General features: G+C 42.8%; 1 protein-coding gene across 18 annotated transcripts in view; it reads left to right on the top strand.

Annotated features, from left to right (window-relative positions):
• PNPLA4 (patatin like domain 4, phospholipase and triacylglycerol lipase) overlaps positions 1-14,646 on the top strand; it is a 110,305-nt gene that overhangs the window by 31,355 nt on the left and 64,304 nt on the right. For 10 of the 18 annotated variants that reach the window (XM_082448148.1, XM_082448140.1, XM_082448141.1 and 7 more), the window contains 2 exons: positions 5,485-5,637; positions 6,370-6,584. In XM_082448148.1, the coding sequence (XP_082304274.1) occupies positions 5,485-5,637; positions 6,370-6,510 (294 nt within the window). In that variant the 3' untranslated portion in view covers positions 6,511-6,584. Of the gene's footprint in view, positions 1-5,484; positions 5,638-6,345; positions 6,585-14,646 lie in introns of those variants that run through there. The other 8 variants (XR_014259159.1, XM_082448149.1, XM_082448153.1 and 5 more) reach the window with 2 other exon arrangements.

The following is a 14,646-nucleotide window of genomic DNA, read 5'->3' as shown; positions in this document are numbered from 1 at the left end:
CCCTTCCTCCCTCCCTCTCCCTTCTCCCCCTTCCTCCCTCTCCCCTCCCCCTTCCTCCTCTCCCCCTCCCCCTTTGTCCCTCTCCCCCTCCCCCTTCCTCCCTCTCACCCCTCCCCCTTCCTCCCTCTCACCCCTCTGTGCTTCCACCCTCTCACCCCTCCCCCTTCCTCCCTCTCCCCCCTCCTCCGTTACCCCTTTTCCACCCTCTTACCCCTCCCTCTCCCCTCCCTCTCCCACTTCACTCCTCCCCCTTCCTCTCTCCCCCACTTCCTCCCTCACCCCTCCCTCCTTTCTCCCTCTTCCCCCTCCCCTTCCTCTCTTCCTCTCCCCCTCCTCCTTCCTCCCTCTCCCCCCTCCCCTTCCTCCCTCCCTCTCCCTTCTCCCCCTTCCTCCCTCTCACCCCTCCATGCTTCCACCCTCTCACCCCTCCCCCTTCCTCCCTTTCCCTTCTCCCCTCCCCCTTCCTCCCTTTCCCCCTTCTCCCCTCCCCCTCCCTCCCTCTTCCCCCTCCCCTTCCTCTCTCCCTCTCCCCCCCTTCCTCCCTCTCCCCTCTCCCCCCCTCCTCCCTTTCCCTCCTCTCCCCACTCTGTTTTGAGTCATGCCCAAGAACCTTCTGTAGGCGTGACTGTTTGTTCTCTATATCATGACAGCAAACAATATATGTTTGTAACTAAAATTTTTTTTTTCAAACCTCCTTCACTTCCCCTGGTCCGCCTCCCCCCAGCCCTGCAGAAACAGTTCTGGTCTTCCCCGCCTCCACTGTATCTTACAGTGTGTGAGGAAGAACAGTGAGTGTGGAGTGAATGGACCAGCTCCACCCCTTTTGCCAGCGTGCTTTCCAGCAGGGCTGGCAAATATTTTCTTTTCATTTTTTTTTTAATTGAAGTAAAGTTGATTTACAGTCTTGTGCCAATCTTTTCTGTACAGCAAAGTGACTCAGTTATACACAGAGACATTCTTTTTTCATATTCTTTTCCATTCTGTTTTATCCCAGGAGGTTGGATATAGTTCCCTGTGCTGTACAGTAGGACCTTGTTGTTCATCCATCCTATACATAATAGTTTGCATCTGCTAACCCCAAACTCCCAGCCCATCCCTCTCCCTCCCCCGCTCCCCCTTGGCAACCACAAGTCTGTTCTCTGTGTCTGGGGGTCTGTTTCTGTTTCATAGATAAGTTCATTTGTGTCAGATTTTAGATTCCACATATAAACGGTATCATATGGTACTTATCTTTCTTTTTCTGACTTACTTCACGCAAATATTTTCTGAAAGTATCAGATACTAACCACTCTCTGCATTGTGGGACATACTGTCTGTATCAGCACAACTCCTCAACTTTGCTGTTTTGTGGGAAAGCTCTGTGAAGTGGGAAATGTCATGGCTGGGTGCCAATAAAACTTCATTTCCCGAAGCAGGTGGTTGCCCAACCCCTGACCTAGAACAAGTAACCCTGCCAGCATCAATTTCCTTTTCTGTAAAATGAGGAAACTGAACATACTACTAGCATGACCCTCCTACCCAATAGGGTCATAGGAAAGATCAAATTAAATGATACATGAGAGGCTGTTTAATAAACCATTAGGCCCTGTGCCATGGTATTTATAATAATTATAGATATAAATGTCTCATTCAGTCTTCCAAAAAAAGTACTTTAAAAATTTATTTTATTGAAGGATAGTTGATTTACAATGTTGTGTTTAATTTCTGCTGCACAGCAAAGTGACTCAGTTATACACATATATACATTCTTTTTCATATTGTTTTCCATTATTCTTTATCACAGGATACTGAATAGAGTTCCCTGTGCTCTGCAGTAGGACCTTGTTGTTTATCCATTCTATATACACTAGTTTGCATCTGCTAATCCCCAAACTCCCAATTCCTCCTCTCCCACCGCCCTTCCCCCTGGCAACCACAAATCTGTTCTCTATGTCTGTGAGTCTGTTTCTGTTTTGTAGATAAGTTCATTTGTGTCACATTTTAGGTTCCACATGTAAGTGATATCATATGGTATTTGTCTTTCTGACAAAAGTATTTTTTGTTGACTTGGTTTTTGAGCAAAATGCACTTAAAGCAAATTCAGCCCTACATCGCGGTTCTATCGTGAGCATATCACAGTGTGGAATGCACATCCAGGCGCACACTGGGTGTTGCGGAAGAACTTGCTAGATGAACAAATAAGCCCTTTCAGCTGAAGTGACCACCTCGGGTTTTAAAGTTTCCTCTTTAATTATGTAACAAGAGTTGCTGGACTTCGTGAGCCTCGCATGTACCCGTAACATGTCATGTGTAAGGCAGAGGTTGACACATACTGACAGATGAATACCCTGCCAGGCTTGGGTGTGACAGGTGCCGTTACCCTTTAGAATAAGTGCATTAGCTGCGGTTTCCAGTGCTGTCACCCTCAGAGGACAGTCACACTAGACCCCCTACCCCACCACGGGGCACGAGATTTTCTTCTCTACTGAGAAGTTGTGTCTTCACAACTCTCTGGGCTTAGGCAGTGGACCTTACCATGGAGCACGTTTAGAATATGGTCAGAGATGGGAATAAAGGGTATTAGGACAAGTGACAGCAACCGTGGGGACAGAAGCAAGTTTGAGTTTTGAAACACATTTTGCCTGGGAATTTGTTTTTTTTTTTTAACATATTGGGCCTTCCCTTCCTTTGAGGATGATGGTGTTAGGTACTGAAACTAACCAACACAGGGCAAAACCACCCTGGGAAGACCCATGAGGAAACGTTTGGAATCCTAGGACTCATGGCAGTAGTTCCCAGCTTATGGAGTGCCGTCCACGAGGTGGGAATGGGGGACTGACCTGGAGGAATAGTTTGCAAACAGTCAGAGAATCATGGCCAGGAGTATATAAAGTGCAGAATTTTAAACCGTCTGTAGCACACGCAGTATATTTGCACGGAGGAATGTTGGCTGCTGTTGGCTTCGTTTCCAGAAGTTTTGCTAGAATCTGAGTGCCCGAGTGTGTGTGTGTGTGTGTGTGGTTGTTGGGAGTGATACAGCTCAGGAGAGCATGAACCAGGAGTAAGATGCACTGCATTTAGAACATCTGAGCTGGTGGGGTTACGGTGACAGAGGAGTCAGTAACGCTGAAAACTGAATCAAGTCATTTGATAAGCTATATGTTTTCCCTAGTCATTTATCCAATGAGAATAAGCTAACAAGAGCGAACGAAACTTGGATAAAAAGATTTTCAGTTCCCTGAGACCTCAGTCATTAGCCCTATGGTAGATTAGAACACACTGCAATTTAATGAGCCAGATTGCCCTTATTTTCCTTAAGTTGAATAAATCAGGTGAGCTCTCAGTTAAGTTATATGACCCTTGGTACATATCTTTAATTTCCCTTGATGAAACCTATATGAATTTTTACATCATTGGTGAGATATCCTACTGAGGATAAGAAAGGTAATTTTGGAAGGTGTCTTTTTGTTCTCTCTCTGGGTATTATCCTATTCCAGAAATTGGTATCTACACCCAGAGCAATCAGGGAAGAAAAAAAAAGCTCCAGGACAATAAGGCACAGAACCAGATATCTGGGGGCCTTCTCACTACAAACCTCCCTTTTTTAGACTGTGTTTGTATAGTCGTGCGCGTGTGTATATATGTATGCATATTTCCACATACACATATTATACACAAACATATATGTGTGCTCTATAATAAACATAATTATGTGTTTTGTTCTTTTAAAAATAATGACAATAAGCGAATTATCTGGGTCAGGTTCATTTTAATCTAATCTATTTATGTTTTCTCCTCCACCAAAATGCAGTTCCCTCAACAGAAATTTTCAACATTTTCACCTTTTATTTACTTAGTTTTATTCCCTCTGGGGGGAGTTGGTGGCTAGCTGAGGCCTTTGTAAACAATGCAGTACTGATCATTTAGTAACCAGCTCTAGAAATCAAAACAAGAAAGACATTTAAAAAAAAGACATGTTAGAAAAGAGGAATGAACAGTTTTAACTGAGTTAAGGATGCTTTATTTTATTTTTTTATTTTTTAAATTTTTGGCTGTGTTGGATCTTTGTTGCTGGGTGTGGGCTTTCTCTAGTTCTGGGGAGCAGGGGCTACTCTTTGTTGTGGTGCGCAGGCTTCTCATTGTGGTGGCTACTCTTCGTTGTGGCGCGCGGGCTCAGTAGTTGTGGCTCGCAGGCTTCAGTAGTTGCAGCACGTGGGCTTCAGTAGTTGTGGCACATGGGCACAGTAGTTGCGGCACATGGGCTCAGTAGTTGCAGCACGTGAGCTCAGTAGTTGCGGCGCATGGGCTTAGTTGCTCCGCGGCATGCGGGATCTTCCTGGACTAGGGATCAAACCCATGTCCCCTGCATTGGCAGGTGGATTCTTAACCACTGCGCCACCAGGGAAGCCCCAGGATGCTTTATTCTAACTGGTTTCTTGCTCCTCGCCCCACCTTCTTGCTTTCTGCACGCAAGATTCTTCTGTGCGGCATTCTCCACAATTTCCAGTGCCCCCCCCCCTTTTTTTTCACATCACCTTCCGGGATTTTTCCAATTCAGATACAGCTGGGAGCATTTGAACTTCAGTGTTGCATGTTTGCTTATTTATTGTTAGAGCTGATTCTGTTAACATGTGGGCTCAAGGACAGATGGAGACTCTTTTGCCTTGAAACAGTGTAAGGAGTATTATCTTTGTGTTTCTTCAATCCTTTCCCAGTGTACAATTCTGCACAAGCCTCTAGAAGCTTCTCTGACCTACTCTGTCCATGCCTTTCCTTCAGGCTTGGGTCTGAAAGCACAGAATCTCTTCTGAGTAATGTTCCTGTTTAACACAGCACCCCGCCTCCCCAATTCTTCAAGGCTTGAAGACCTTACATACTCAGGAACTGCTTTGGAAATGGAAGGGTTTCTGGCGGTTCTATTTATTTTTAAGTTTGCTACAGAAAATGCTGATTTCCAGTTCTTAGGATAAAAGTAGAACCTCCTGGGACTTCCCTGGCGGTCCAGTGGTTAAGACTCCACGCTTCCACTGCAGGGGGGCACAGGTTCCATCCCTAGTCGGGGAACTAAGATCCCACCAAACCACGCAGCACAACCTCCTGTTTTGGGGACGGTTTGCTCAGTGTCAGAGTAAACTTGGCTTTGCATTCTGATTAGATCATGAATCCCAGCCTAACTACACATGGCTTCTTAGGCAAGCACCGTCATCAGTAAAAAATTAGGTACTTCTTATGTGAAATGATCTACTTGAAGCTTTTAAAGAATTGGAGAGACTTCCTGATTCCGTTCAGGGCTCTTATTATAGGGGTTAATGACATGCATACAAAGACTTGCTTTGCTTCCGAAACAAATCTAATCTGACGGGTCCTCATAAATCGTAAGTTACGGTCGTTCCCAAGGCATGCACTGCTAGAGGGAAAGAGTCCTGTTGGGGAAACGCACGCTCATCTTCTTCACATGGGAGGGATGTTGTCGACAGGTGCTGATGAGGGCTGTGCTTTCCACAGAAGTGGGTAGACGGAGGCTTTACCAACAGCCTGCCCCTCCTGCCCGTAGGCCGGACAGTGACCATCTCACCGTTTAGCGGGCGAATGGACATCTCCCCGCGGGGCAAAGGGCAGCTGGATTTCTATGTGACCATCACCAAGCAGGACATACTGGTGAGTAATGATGTTCACTGATAAGTGAAGACTCCTCATCTCCGAAAACTTTCCACATGCTTCCAAAACTTTGGCGACTCAGTTTTACGTACAAACTGCATCAATATTTTAAATAATCTACATGTGTCATGCATATGGACATGACTGTTACTATCAACAGTCTATTTGTGAAACATTTTCCGTTTCTTCACTTATTTTTCAGGTCAGTATACTGGGCAGGATTTCAGTGCACTTTTAAATTAGATCATTGAGTTGTTTTAAAAGATGGCAGGAATTAAGTAGGTGAAAACATCAGAGAAAAACTTAGGACCTAACAGAATAACTTAGATAAAAATGTGGATTCCCTTAATCTAGTCGAATAGTCCTCTCAACAGGAGGTGGTATTATGCGCAGGAGACACAGGCAGCGTCTGGAGCCAGTTTTGGCCATCACGTCTGGGATGTGTGCTAGAATCTAGTGGGTGGGGCCCAGGGGTGCCGCTCAGCACCCTACAGTGCCCAGGACAGAGCCCACCACAGAGGAGCATCTGGCCCAAAACGTCGGTGGTGCCCAGGCTGAAAAACCCTCATGCGGTGTATGTGTGGGGCTGAATTTTTAAATTTGATTTTCTTCCTCCTGATTTTTTTTTAAATTGCTAATAGTATCTATGATAAGAAAGCTCAGGTTACAGAGATGATGTCCCTTTACCTGTACTGTAATATCCTCCAGCTCCCATTTGTCTTTCTGTCCTAGTTGTCCATGGCAAACTTGGTGAGGCTTCACCAAGCCCTTTTCCCACCAAGCAAGACGATAATGGAATCACTATATCATCGTGGCTTTGATGACGCCATCAAGTTTTTACTTAAAGAAAGTTGGTTTGAATACAACGCTTAAAACTTTACAGTGCAAAACACATTTCAGACCGTTCTTGATGGAGGTTTCTAATTAAATCCTTTTTTAAAAGCCTATCATAACTCTCTATCTGTTTTGTTATTAGTTTTTGCAATATTTGTAATTTTTAATATTTAAATCATTACTTGGTGCAAGGAAATGAGGCATTTTGGTTGAATTTGGCAATGTCATTAAGGTGGTTACACTCAGGTGATAAGGAATCGTTTTAAGAGAACCATCACATCCTTTGAAAGCCCGTTGGAAATGTAAGGGGTTCTCTGGGGAAACCATGGAATGTTGAAAATGAGGGTCGTGGTGTACACATTCTCTGCAGGGATAACGTGGCAGCACCCTTTAGACGTGAAGCACGGGTGTTTCCAGGAGACACCAGTGTCCTGTAGTTCCAGAATGGAAGGAAGCATGTTCTCAGGCTGCACCCCACTCCATCTCAGGTGGGCCAGGAAGGATGTGAGAAATAGTCAGCATCATGAAAGGCCTTTAACAAGGGGTGCAGCAACAAAGGCTTGCTTTTCCTAGGTGTGTACAGTAGTTCCTGGTGTGGAGGTAGAAAGTGAATAGCAGAGAGTAACCAGAAGCCCAGAGTTTGCAATTAGGTACATCTTCCTTAGTCCTTGTCCTCCGTAAACCTGCTCGCCAGCTAATGTGACTGTCAGGCTCTTCTGACGCCTCCCTGTTAATATTCTCTGTCCTTATCTCCCCAGCTCCTTCTCTGTCGTGGTTTCTCTGTCTTTCTCTCCCGATTCCTTCAAGGCCATACTTCACCAAGTGTTCAGCCATTACTCTGTGTACCGGACATAGGTCCTCTAAGAACTTAAATGGATAAAATACTACTAGACATGAAGAGCCAAGTCAACCAAGTAGCCTAGCAAATAACAATTCAATCCAGAATCATCATTCCTTCATTATTTTTAAATCATGCTATACTGACCCCAGGTCTTCCATTTTTTGAGTAGTTGTCCCGTCACTTGAGGACTCGTGTGTAGGTTTACACTGACTCACGAACACCCGTCTTAAATCTTAAATCGTTTTTATGGCGCTTTCCCAAGCATGAACTCTTTTTTTTTTTTTTTTTTTAAATACAGTGCCAGTTGTTTGTTTTTTTTTTTTTAATTATTTATTTACTTATTTATTTTGGCTGTGTTGGTACTTCGTTTCTATGCGAGGGCTTTCTCTAGTTGTGGCAAGCGGGGGCCACTCTTCATCGCGGTGCGCGGGCCTTTCACTATTGGCCTCTCTTGTTGCGGAGCACAGGCTCCAGACGCGCAGGCTCAGCAATGGTGGCTCACGGGCCCAGCTGCTCTGCGGCATGTGGGATCCTCCCAGACCAGGGCTCGAACCCGTGTCCCCTGCACTGGCAGGCAGATTCTCAACCACTGTGCCACCAGGGAAGCCCGCATGAACTCTTAATTACTATGAAGCAGTGAGACACAAACCAGTTTAATTGCACGTCTTTAATTGTTTTGCATTTCTCTTTTTACCGTTTGAAACCATTCTTTAAGTCAATTTTATGGTTCTTAGAAGCCCAAAATACACAACTTTTAGCACAGAAACACCAACTACTGCTTGTTTTCTTACGAGTCATGCCAGGACTCGGAGAGTAGTGATGTTTCTTGGGGGTCTGTGTTTTTCCTACTCTAGCAAACATGTAGTTAAATCTTAATATGTTGTTCTCATAAGCTACTTGAAGTGGATGGATTCTCCGTTCTTCCATCTGTTTATTCAGTAGATTTCCCTCTTACCTGTTATTTTATGTGAATAATCTATTTGTATGCTATTTCAATAACTTATCGATTCCTTCCCCTGAGCAAAAACAAACCTTCGTGTTAGACTTTTAAAAACTGTATCGTACCTTCTACATATGTCTTTGACCATGTGAGTGGATGGTACTTGCCTTGAAAAACCCTGTAAGATGGTGGAAAGACGGGTGTGCAGGGAAGCAACTTTCTCACACCTGGGCGACGTGGCACCGTGATACGGCACCTCACCTGTAGCATCAGCGCCTTCCACGTTGCTTGGCCAGCTCCTCACCTGAGGCCCGTCACAGCCCATGCTGCGTGGAGGTTACAGTGCGTCCTCCTGCAGCTATAGCAACAGAAACGGGCACTAACGACAGGGCGCCCATGTCATTGGGACCAGCCCTTCAAAGCGCTGCAGCACTGGTGTATGCAGCGTCTGAAGAGACTTTCTGACCCAGATCCGGATAGGTTTGCTCGGTAATCACTGTGACTGGCAGCTTGAATCAGTGCCCATTTCCCTGCCCTTCAAAGCGCTGCAGCACTGGTGTATGCAGCGTCTGAAGAGACTTTCTGACCCAGATCCGGATAGGTTTGCTCGGTAATCACTGTGACTGGCAGCTTGAATCAGTGCCCATTTCCCTGTCGGGGTGATTTCCTAATATCTTTGAATCTGTCATTTAAAATTTCATTAGTCTTTTCTTCTTTTCAGTAACACTCTTTACTTTGTAACTATGGTAACCCACTGCTTCCACTGACAATTAGAGAAAATAGATTTGGTTTTGAAGTTAATGTGCGAAAGGACCAAGCAGTATATTAAAAAAAAAAAAAAAAAAAAAAAAAACTCCTCAAAACTCTTACATTCTGGTTTCCCAATATGGGGCATTGTGTGTGCCTATGAGAAGCTTGCAAAGAAAGAGCCGTGAGGCTCTGAGCATTGAATTATGATTCTAAACAGACATGGGCAGTTAACATGGACACATTTCATTTATGCTGCTTTTTTTCTTGATGACTAAAACACATACATATAATTACATATATATATATATATATATATATATATAAATATATATATAAAAGTCATAGAAATGTTTCTGGATCTAGGGCATTACTTTTACAGTTGAGGACCCAATCATTAGGGAAATTCAGGGTTTTGAGGTTTTTCTGGCCCGAGTTATGTCTACCCTATAGCAAAATAAAACTGAAATTTGAAGTAATTATCCACATAACTTGAAGCAGGAGGAAAAGCAATTACTGCAGATGAGGAAAAGTGGATAAACTTCAGTAATAATAATAATTGCTATTATATAAGAGTATTATTATTTCATTATAACTTTATATTATAGTACTGTTAAAAGTAGTTATTATCATTGTTCACAGATTGACAGTTTAGGTGGGCTGACTTCACGTAATTGCTCAGCTCTGCACTCAATTTTGCCCCTATTGACACAACTCAAAGCTTTGCTGACTAAATGCTAACACATATAGTGATGTATCCTCACGTATGTCCCCTCAGGATAATTCTTCTGCTCTCTTTTTTTTTTTAATATCCCTTTCTCTTGACGGACTTCAAGAGGGGCAAGAATAGGATTCAACCTTTTCCTTGTTATATACAGAAAGCATCTCTGCATATGCAGTCTTGCACAACTCATAATAGCATATCCAACTTGATCTTGAAGTAAGGTAAAGGTAGTTTGTTGGGGGCACAGACGAGGGAAGGGATGCATTTCGCTGCCACTTCTGATGGCTCCTTGCTCGGGATGCACAGCAGCAGTGGTAGTAGACGGAGGATGTCGTCACCCCTAGCAAGGCATCTTAGTCCATTCAGGCTGCTGGAACAGAAAACCACAGACATTGCTCCCTGTTCTAAAGACTAGGAAGTCCGGGATCAAGGCACTGGCCAATTCAGTGTCTTCACATGGTGGAAGGGGTGAGTAAGCTTTCCGGGTCCTCTCTTAAGGACGCTAATCCCATTCATAAGGGCTCCACCCTTATGATCTAACCATCTCCCAAAGGCCCCACTTGCTGTTACCATCACCTTAGGGGTTAGGATTTCAACCTATGGTTTTTTTGTCGGGGGGACACAGACATGCCATCTGTAGCTCAAAGGGAGATAGATTTGCTGCTGTACCATGAGGGGAGGGAGGAATGTCCATGAAACCCAGGTAATTCCCTTGGGTATCCCCTCTACTACCATCACTAGTGGACTAGTTAGTGGAAAACTACGGCGACTGTCTTTGGCAGAAGCAACAGTACAGATCAGTCAGGACTGAACATTTGGGTCATTGCGCTGGAGGACGGGCTCTGATCACCAGAGGTATGGGTGGAAGCAGAGAGAGTGCGTGATGGAGAATGAGTGAGCGGAGTGAGACTTAGCTGAGGAGCAGTGACACAGCCACAGGCAGGTATCCCGCAGCACAAGGCAGGAGCAGTGCTCTGGGACAGCCAACCAGATACAAGACAGTCAAGCCTTGGCACTGTTCAGAATCCCGGGCCTCCATCACTGCTGACTGTGGGAGCCGCCTGGTAATGTCCTTTGAGTGCACTCTCTGTGTGACTGTACTTATTTGGCTGCAACCACCTGGCTTGTGGGAACTCAGTTCCCTGACCGGGGATCGATCCAGTGAAAGTGAAAGGGCGGAATCCTCATCACTGGACCGCCAGGGAATTCCCTCTCTGACTTTAAGATAGCCAGAGCCACTGTCTGCTACTTGCTACCCAAGTATAGTTGATATAGTTAAAATGCATCAATTCCTCCTCAACAGCTAGGGAAAAAGTAGATGAAGCCTTGCAAATTATCTTTCTCTTAATGTCTTGTGTTTAAAAATCCCTGTGAAGGGAAGCACTGTTTTACGGTAGGATATCTGTCTCCCTAAAGCATTAAAAGGTTGGTAAACACAAAAAGATTTCAATTAGGTTGTCACTTACAGAGACAGAGACTCACCATTTGTCTCCGAATGAGGGGTTTGGTGCTTCATTGGAATTTACATGCAGTATGAGGAGAACCATCATTTGAATATGACAGTTTTAACACACTAAAGCTGAAGGAGATTGTATGGGCTGCTCTACTGTCATTCCTCATGTTTCACTATCAAGTGTGTTGTTAGATTAGCAGCTTTGCAAATCCCAGCCTAGCACGCTGAGAACTGAATACATGATTGAATTTGAACAGGTTTTCTGGTTTTGCAATCTGAAAACGTGTTTCCAAACACGGTAAGGTTGTTTGATTGCCCGTTATAACCACCTATATATTGTGATGCTTGGTACACCATTCTCTTCAGAGATTTCCAACCTCTCTCTCTTTTTTTTTTTTAAATGAGTTTTTAAAAAATTAATTAAGTAATTTAGGCTGCGTTGGGTCTCTGTCGCTGCATGGGGCTTTCTCTAGTTGCAGCGAGCGGGGGCTAGTCTTCATTGTGGTGTGTGGGCTTCTCATTGCGGTGGCTTCTCTTGTTGCAGAGCACGGGCTCTAGGCGCACAGGCTTCAGTAGTTGTGGCACGTGGGCTCAGTAGTTGTGGCTCGTGGGCTCTAGAGCGCAGGCTCAGTAGTTGTGGCGCACAGGCTTAGTTGCTCCGCAGTATGTGGGATCTTTCCGGACCAGGGCTCGAACCCATGTCCCCTGCATTGGCAGGCGGATTCTTAACCACTGCACCACCAGGGAAGTCTGTAAATTTCCTACCTTTCTTGAATATGACCTACTTTATATGGTGATCCAATACCTATATGCATATATTTTATATACACATATGTATACATAAATTAAAAAATTAAAAATAATTTCATAAGACAATACTCTCATTATATGTAATTCTTTTTGATATTTTATCACATTTCCTTAAAAAATATTGTCATGACATTTAAATGATTTCACAGCTGCTAACGAGTCAGGAGCTAGAGTCTGAAAACACTGTTCTAACCAAATTTTAGAATATCAGAGTCACTGAAGTTCTCAATTTGTGTTTAAAATGCCTTTATTAAAAAAAAAATCACCCTTCAAATATGGCACGGTAGAATAAATAATCAGTACTATGTTTGAAATATTCATTTCTCCTCTCAGCCTAAGTTCTTAAATATATTTTATCTAACTTTATGGCTGTAGAACATTGCACGGAAATAATTTCTACTCCAAAACCACAGCAGTTTTCTATTAATATATTAATTTACTACCTGCTGTAAGAGGGCTATAAATAAAAATTCCTTAGTTTATTTCATCTATAAATATCTACTGAAATGGTGATAGTAATCCCATAATGGAAGTCTTTACTCAATTAATAATATAACTCAAAAAGTAATTTTTTCAGCCACATTGTGGGTTTTCAAATAGTGACTTTAGCTTTAAATATGTAAATAGTTGATATCTTATATAGGTCATGGTCAGCTTTGAACAGTGATTATATAATCAATTGGCTAGATTCTGTCTTGAACAATTTAGTATTACAAGCTCATACAATTTTTGTATGAAAGAGTACAGTTGATTTCATTGTCATTTGTTATTTTATATACCAACAATATAATTTGTTATGTTTTACAATGCCTGTACTCTCCTTGTCAGTAAAATATAATCAAACTTGCTATTAAAAATGAATGCATATGGAGTTAGAATCAACTCCATATGCAATATGGTAAAATACTTTGCTTAAATATCTTTCTGTAATTCAGGTATTACACGGATCTATCCCATTTGCTCAGAGGGAATAATTCATTCATTGACATCCATATTATTTTTACAGTGTCATTTAAGTATTGGTATGGCACCAATGTAGTTTTAATGTACATTTCAAAATACCAGTGATCTGCAAGATGTTTACATGCATTAGAAGGACCGGATAGAAGATGTTTCATCTGTTGCTTTCGGGTCTATGCCATCAGTATTGATTGAGAATTTAGTGGGTGCCAGCATCTGTGCTAGATGGTTGAGATGTGAAAGTGAACAAACGGAATAGGTCCCTGACTTCATGGAATATCTGTTTAAAGGGTAAGACAGTAGAAGATAGTAACAAGTAGCTGTGCAAATAAACAAGGTTTAAGAAAGGCATATGGTATTAAATCACAAAAACAAATAGAATAGTGTGCTATAGAATAACAGGAGTGGCCTCAGATAAAGTGTCACCGGTTCTTCCACTGGCACCTTCCTAGGAGTTCAGAACATGGCTCCATTTCCTCAAGGTGTTTTCTTGCCATCTGCTGGGAAGTTACTGTATTTTTGTCATCGTACTGCCGATCTTCCATGTTTTCGTTGTACATAACACCTGCCCAACCACACGCAGGTGCCATTGTGTAGACGTTGTTAGAGATGCCGCCTTGCAGTGGTTTGGTTGTGTCTGTGGGTGGGGTGGTACTGTTGGTGATGGATCTTCTTTGGATGATTTTCCTCTTGGGTTAGCTTGATAAGGTTTGGGCACAGATAATGCGAAATCAATAATAATAATAATGCATTTTCTTTTTCACGTTGTTGTGTGTGGGTGGTCAGAAATGTTCTGAATGCTGTATCAGAGAGATGGGCATCCATGTCCATACATTCTCCTTTTACGGCACGACCCCACCCTTTTTTTTTTTTTTTTTTTTTGCTTTATTTTAATCAGAATGAACTTTCCTTTTGAAAACAGTCTATTTACTTGTACAGTATTTTTCCATACTGGAAAAAGAAAAATTCAGACAGCCTTAAAAGGGACAACCTCATATTTCATACCTTAATTTAACTGTTGGCAGTTAGCACATTTGCTTCGACATTTAAAAAACACACAAAAATATTACATTTTAAATCGAAAGCTCCTCTTCTTTTATTCCCCCTCTCTCCCGTTTCCCAAAGGTAACAATTGTACTGAAACTGGCCTGTAATAAATACGTATCCATATGCATACACAAACACACATACAGATATAAGAAAATAAAGTATTTCTGTGTGCCTTTTAGCATTTATATAATCTCATCATTCAGTGCATATCCTTTTTTTTTTTTAAACATCTTTATTGGAGTATAATTGCTTTACAATGGTGTGTTAGTTTCTGCTTTATAACAAAGTGAATCAGTTATACCTATACATATGTTCCCATATCTCTTCCCTCTTGTGTCTCCCTCCCTCCCACCCTCCCTATCCCACCCCTCTAGGTGGTCACAAAGCACCGAGCTGATCTCCCTGTGCTATGCGGTTGCTTCCCACTAGCTATCTATTTTACGTTTGGTAGTGTATATATGTCCATGCCACTCTCTCACTTTGTCCCAGCTTACTCTTCCCCCTCCCCATATCCTCAAGTCCATTCTCTAGTAGGTCTGTGACTTTATTCCCATCTTGCCCCTAAGTTCTTCATGACCTTTTTTTTTTTTCTTAGATTCCATATATATATGTGTTAGCATACAGTATTTGTTTTTTGCTTTCTGACTTAC

The sequence above is a fragment of the Balaenoptera physalus genome, assembly GCF_965194825.1.
Source record: "Balaenoptera physalus genome assembly, chromosome: Y".
Taxonomy (NCBI): Eukaryota; Metazoa; Chordata; class Mammalia; order Artiodactyla; family Balaenopteridae; genus Balaenoptera; species Balaenoptera physalus.
The sequence above is the reverse complement of the archived record's forward strand: the minus strand, read 5'-3'. Positions and strand labels throughout refer to the sequence as shown.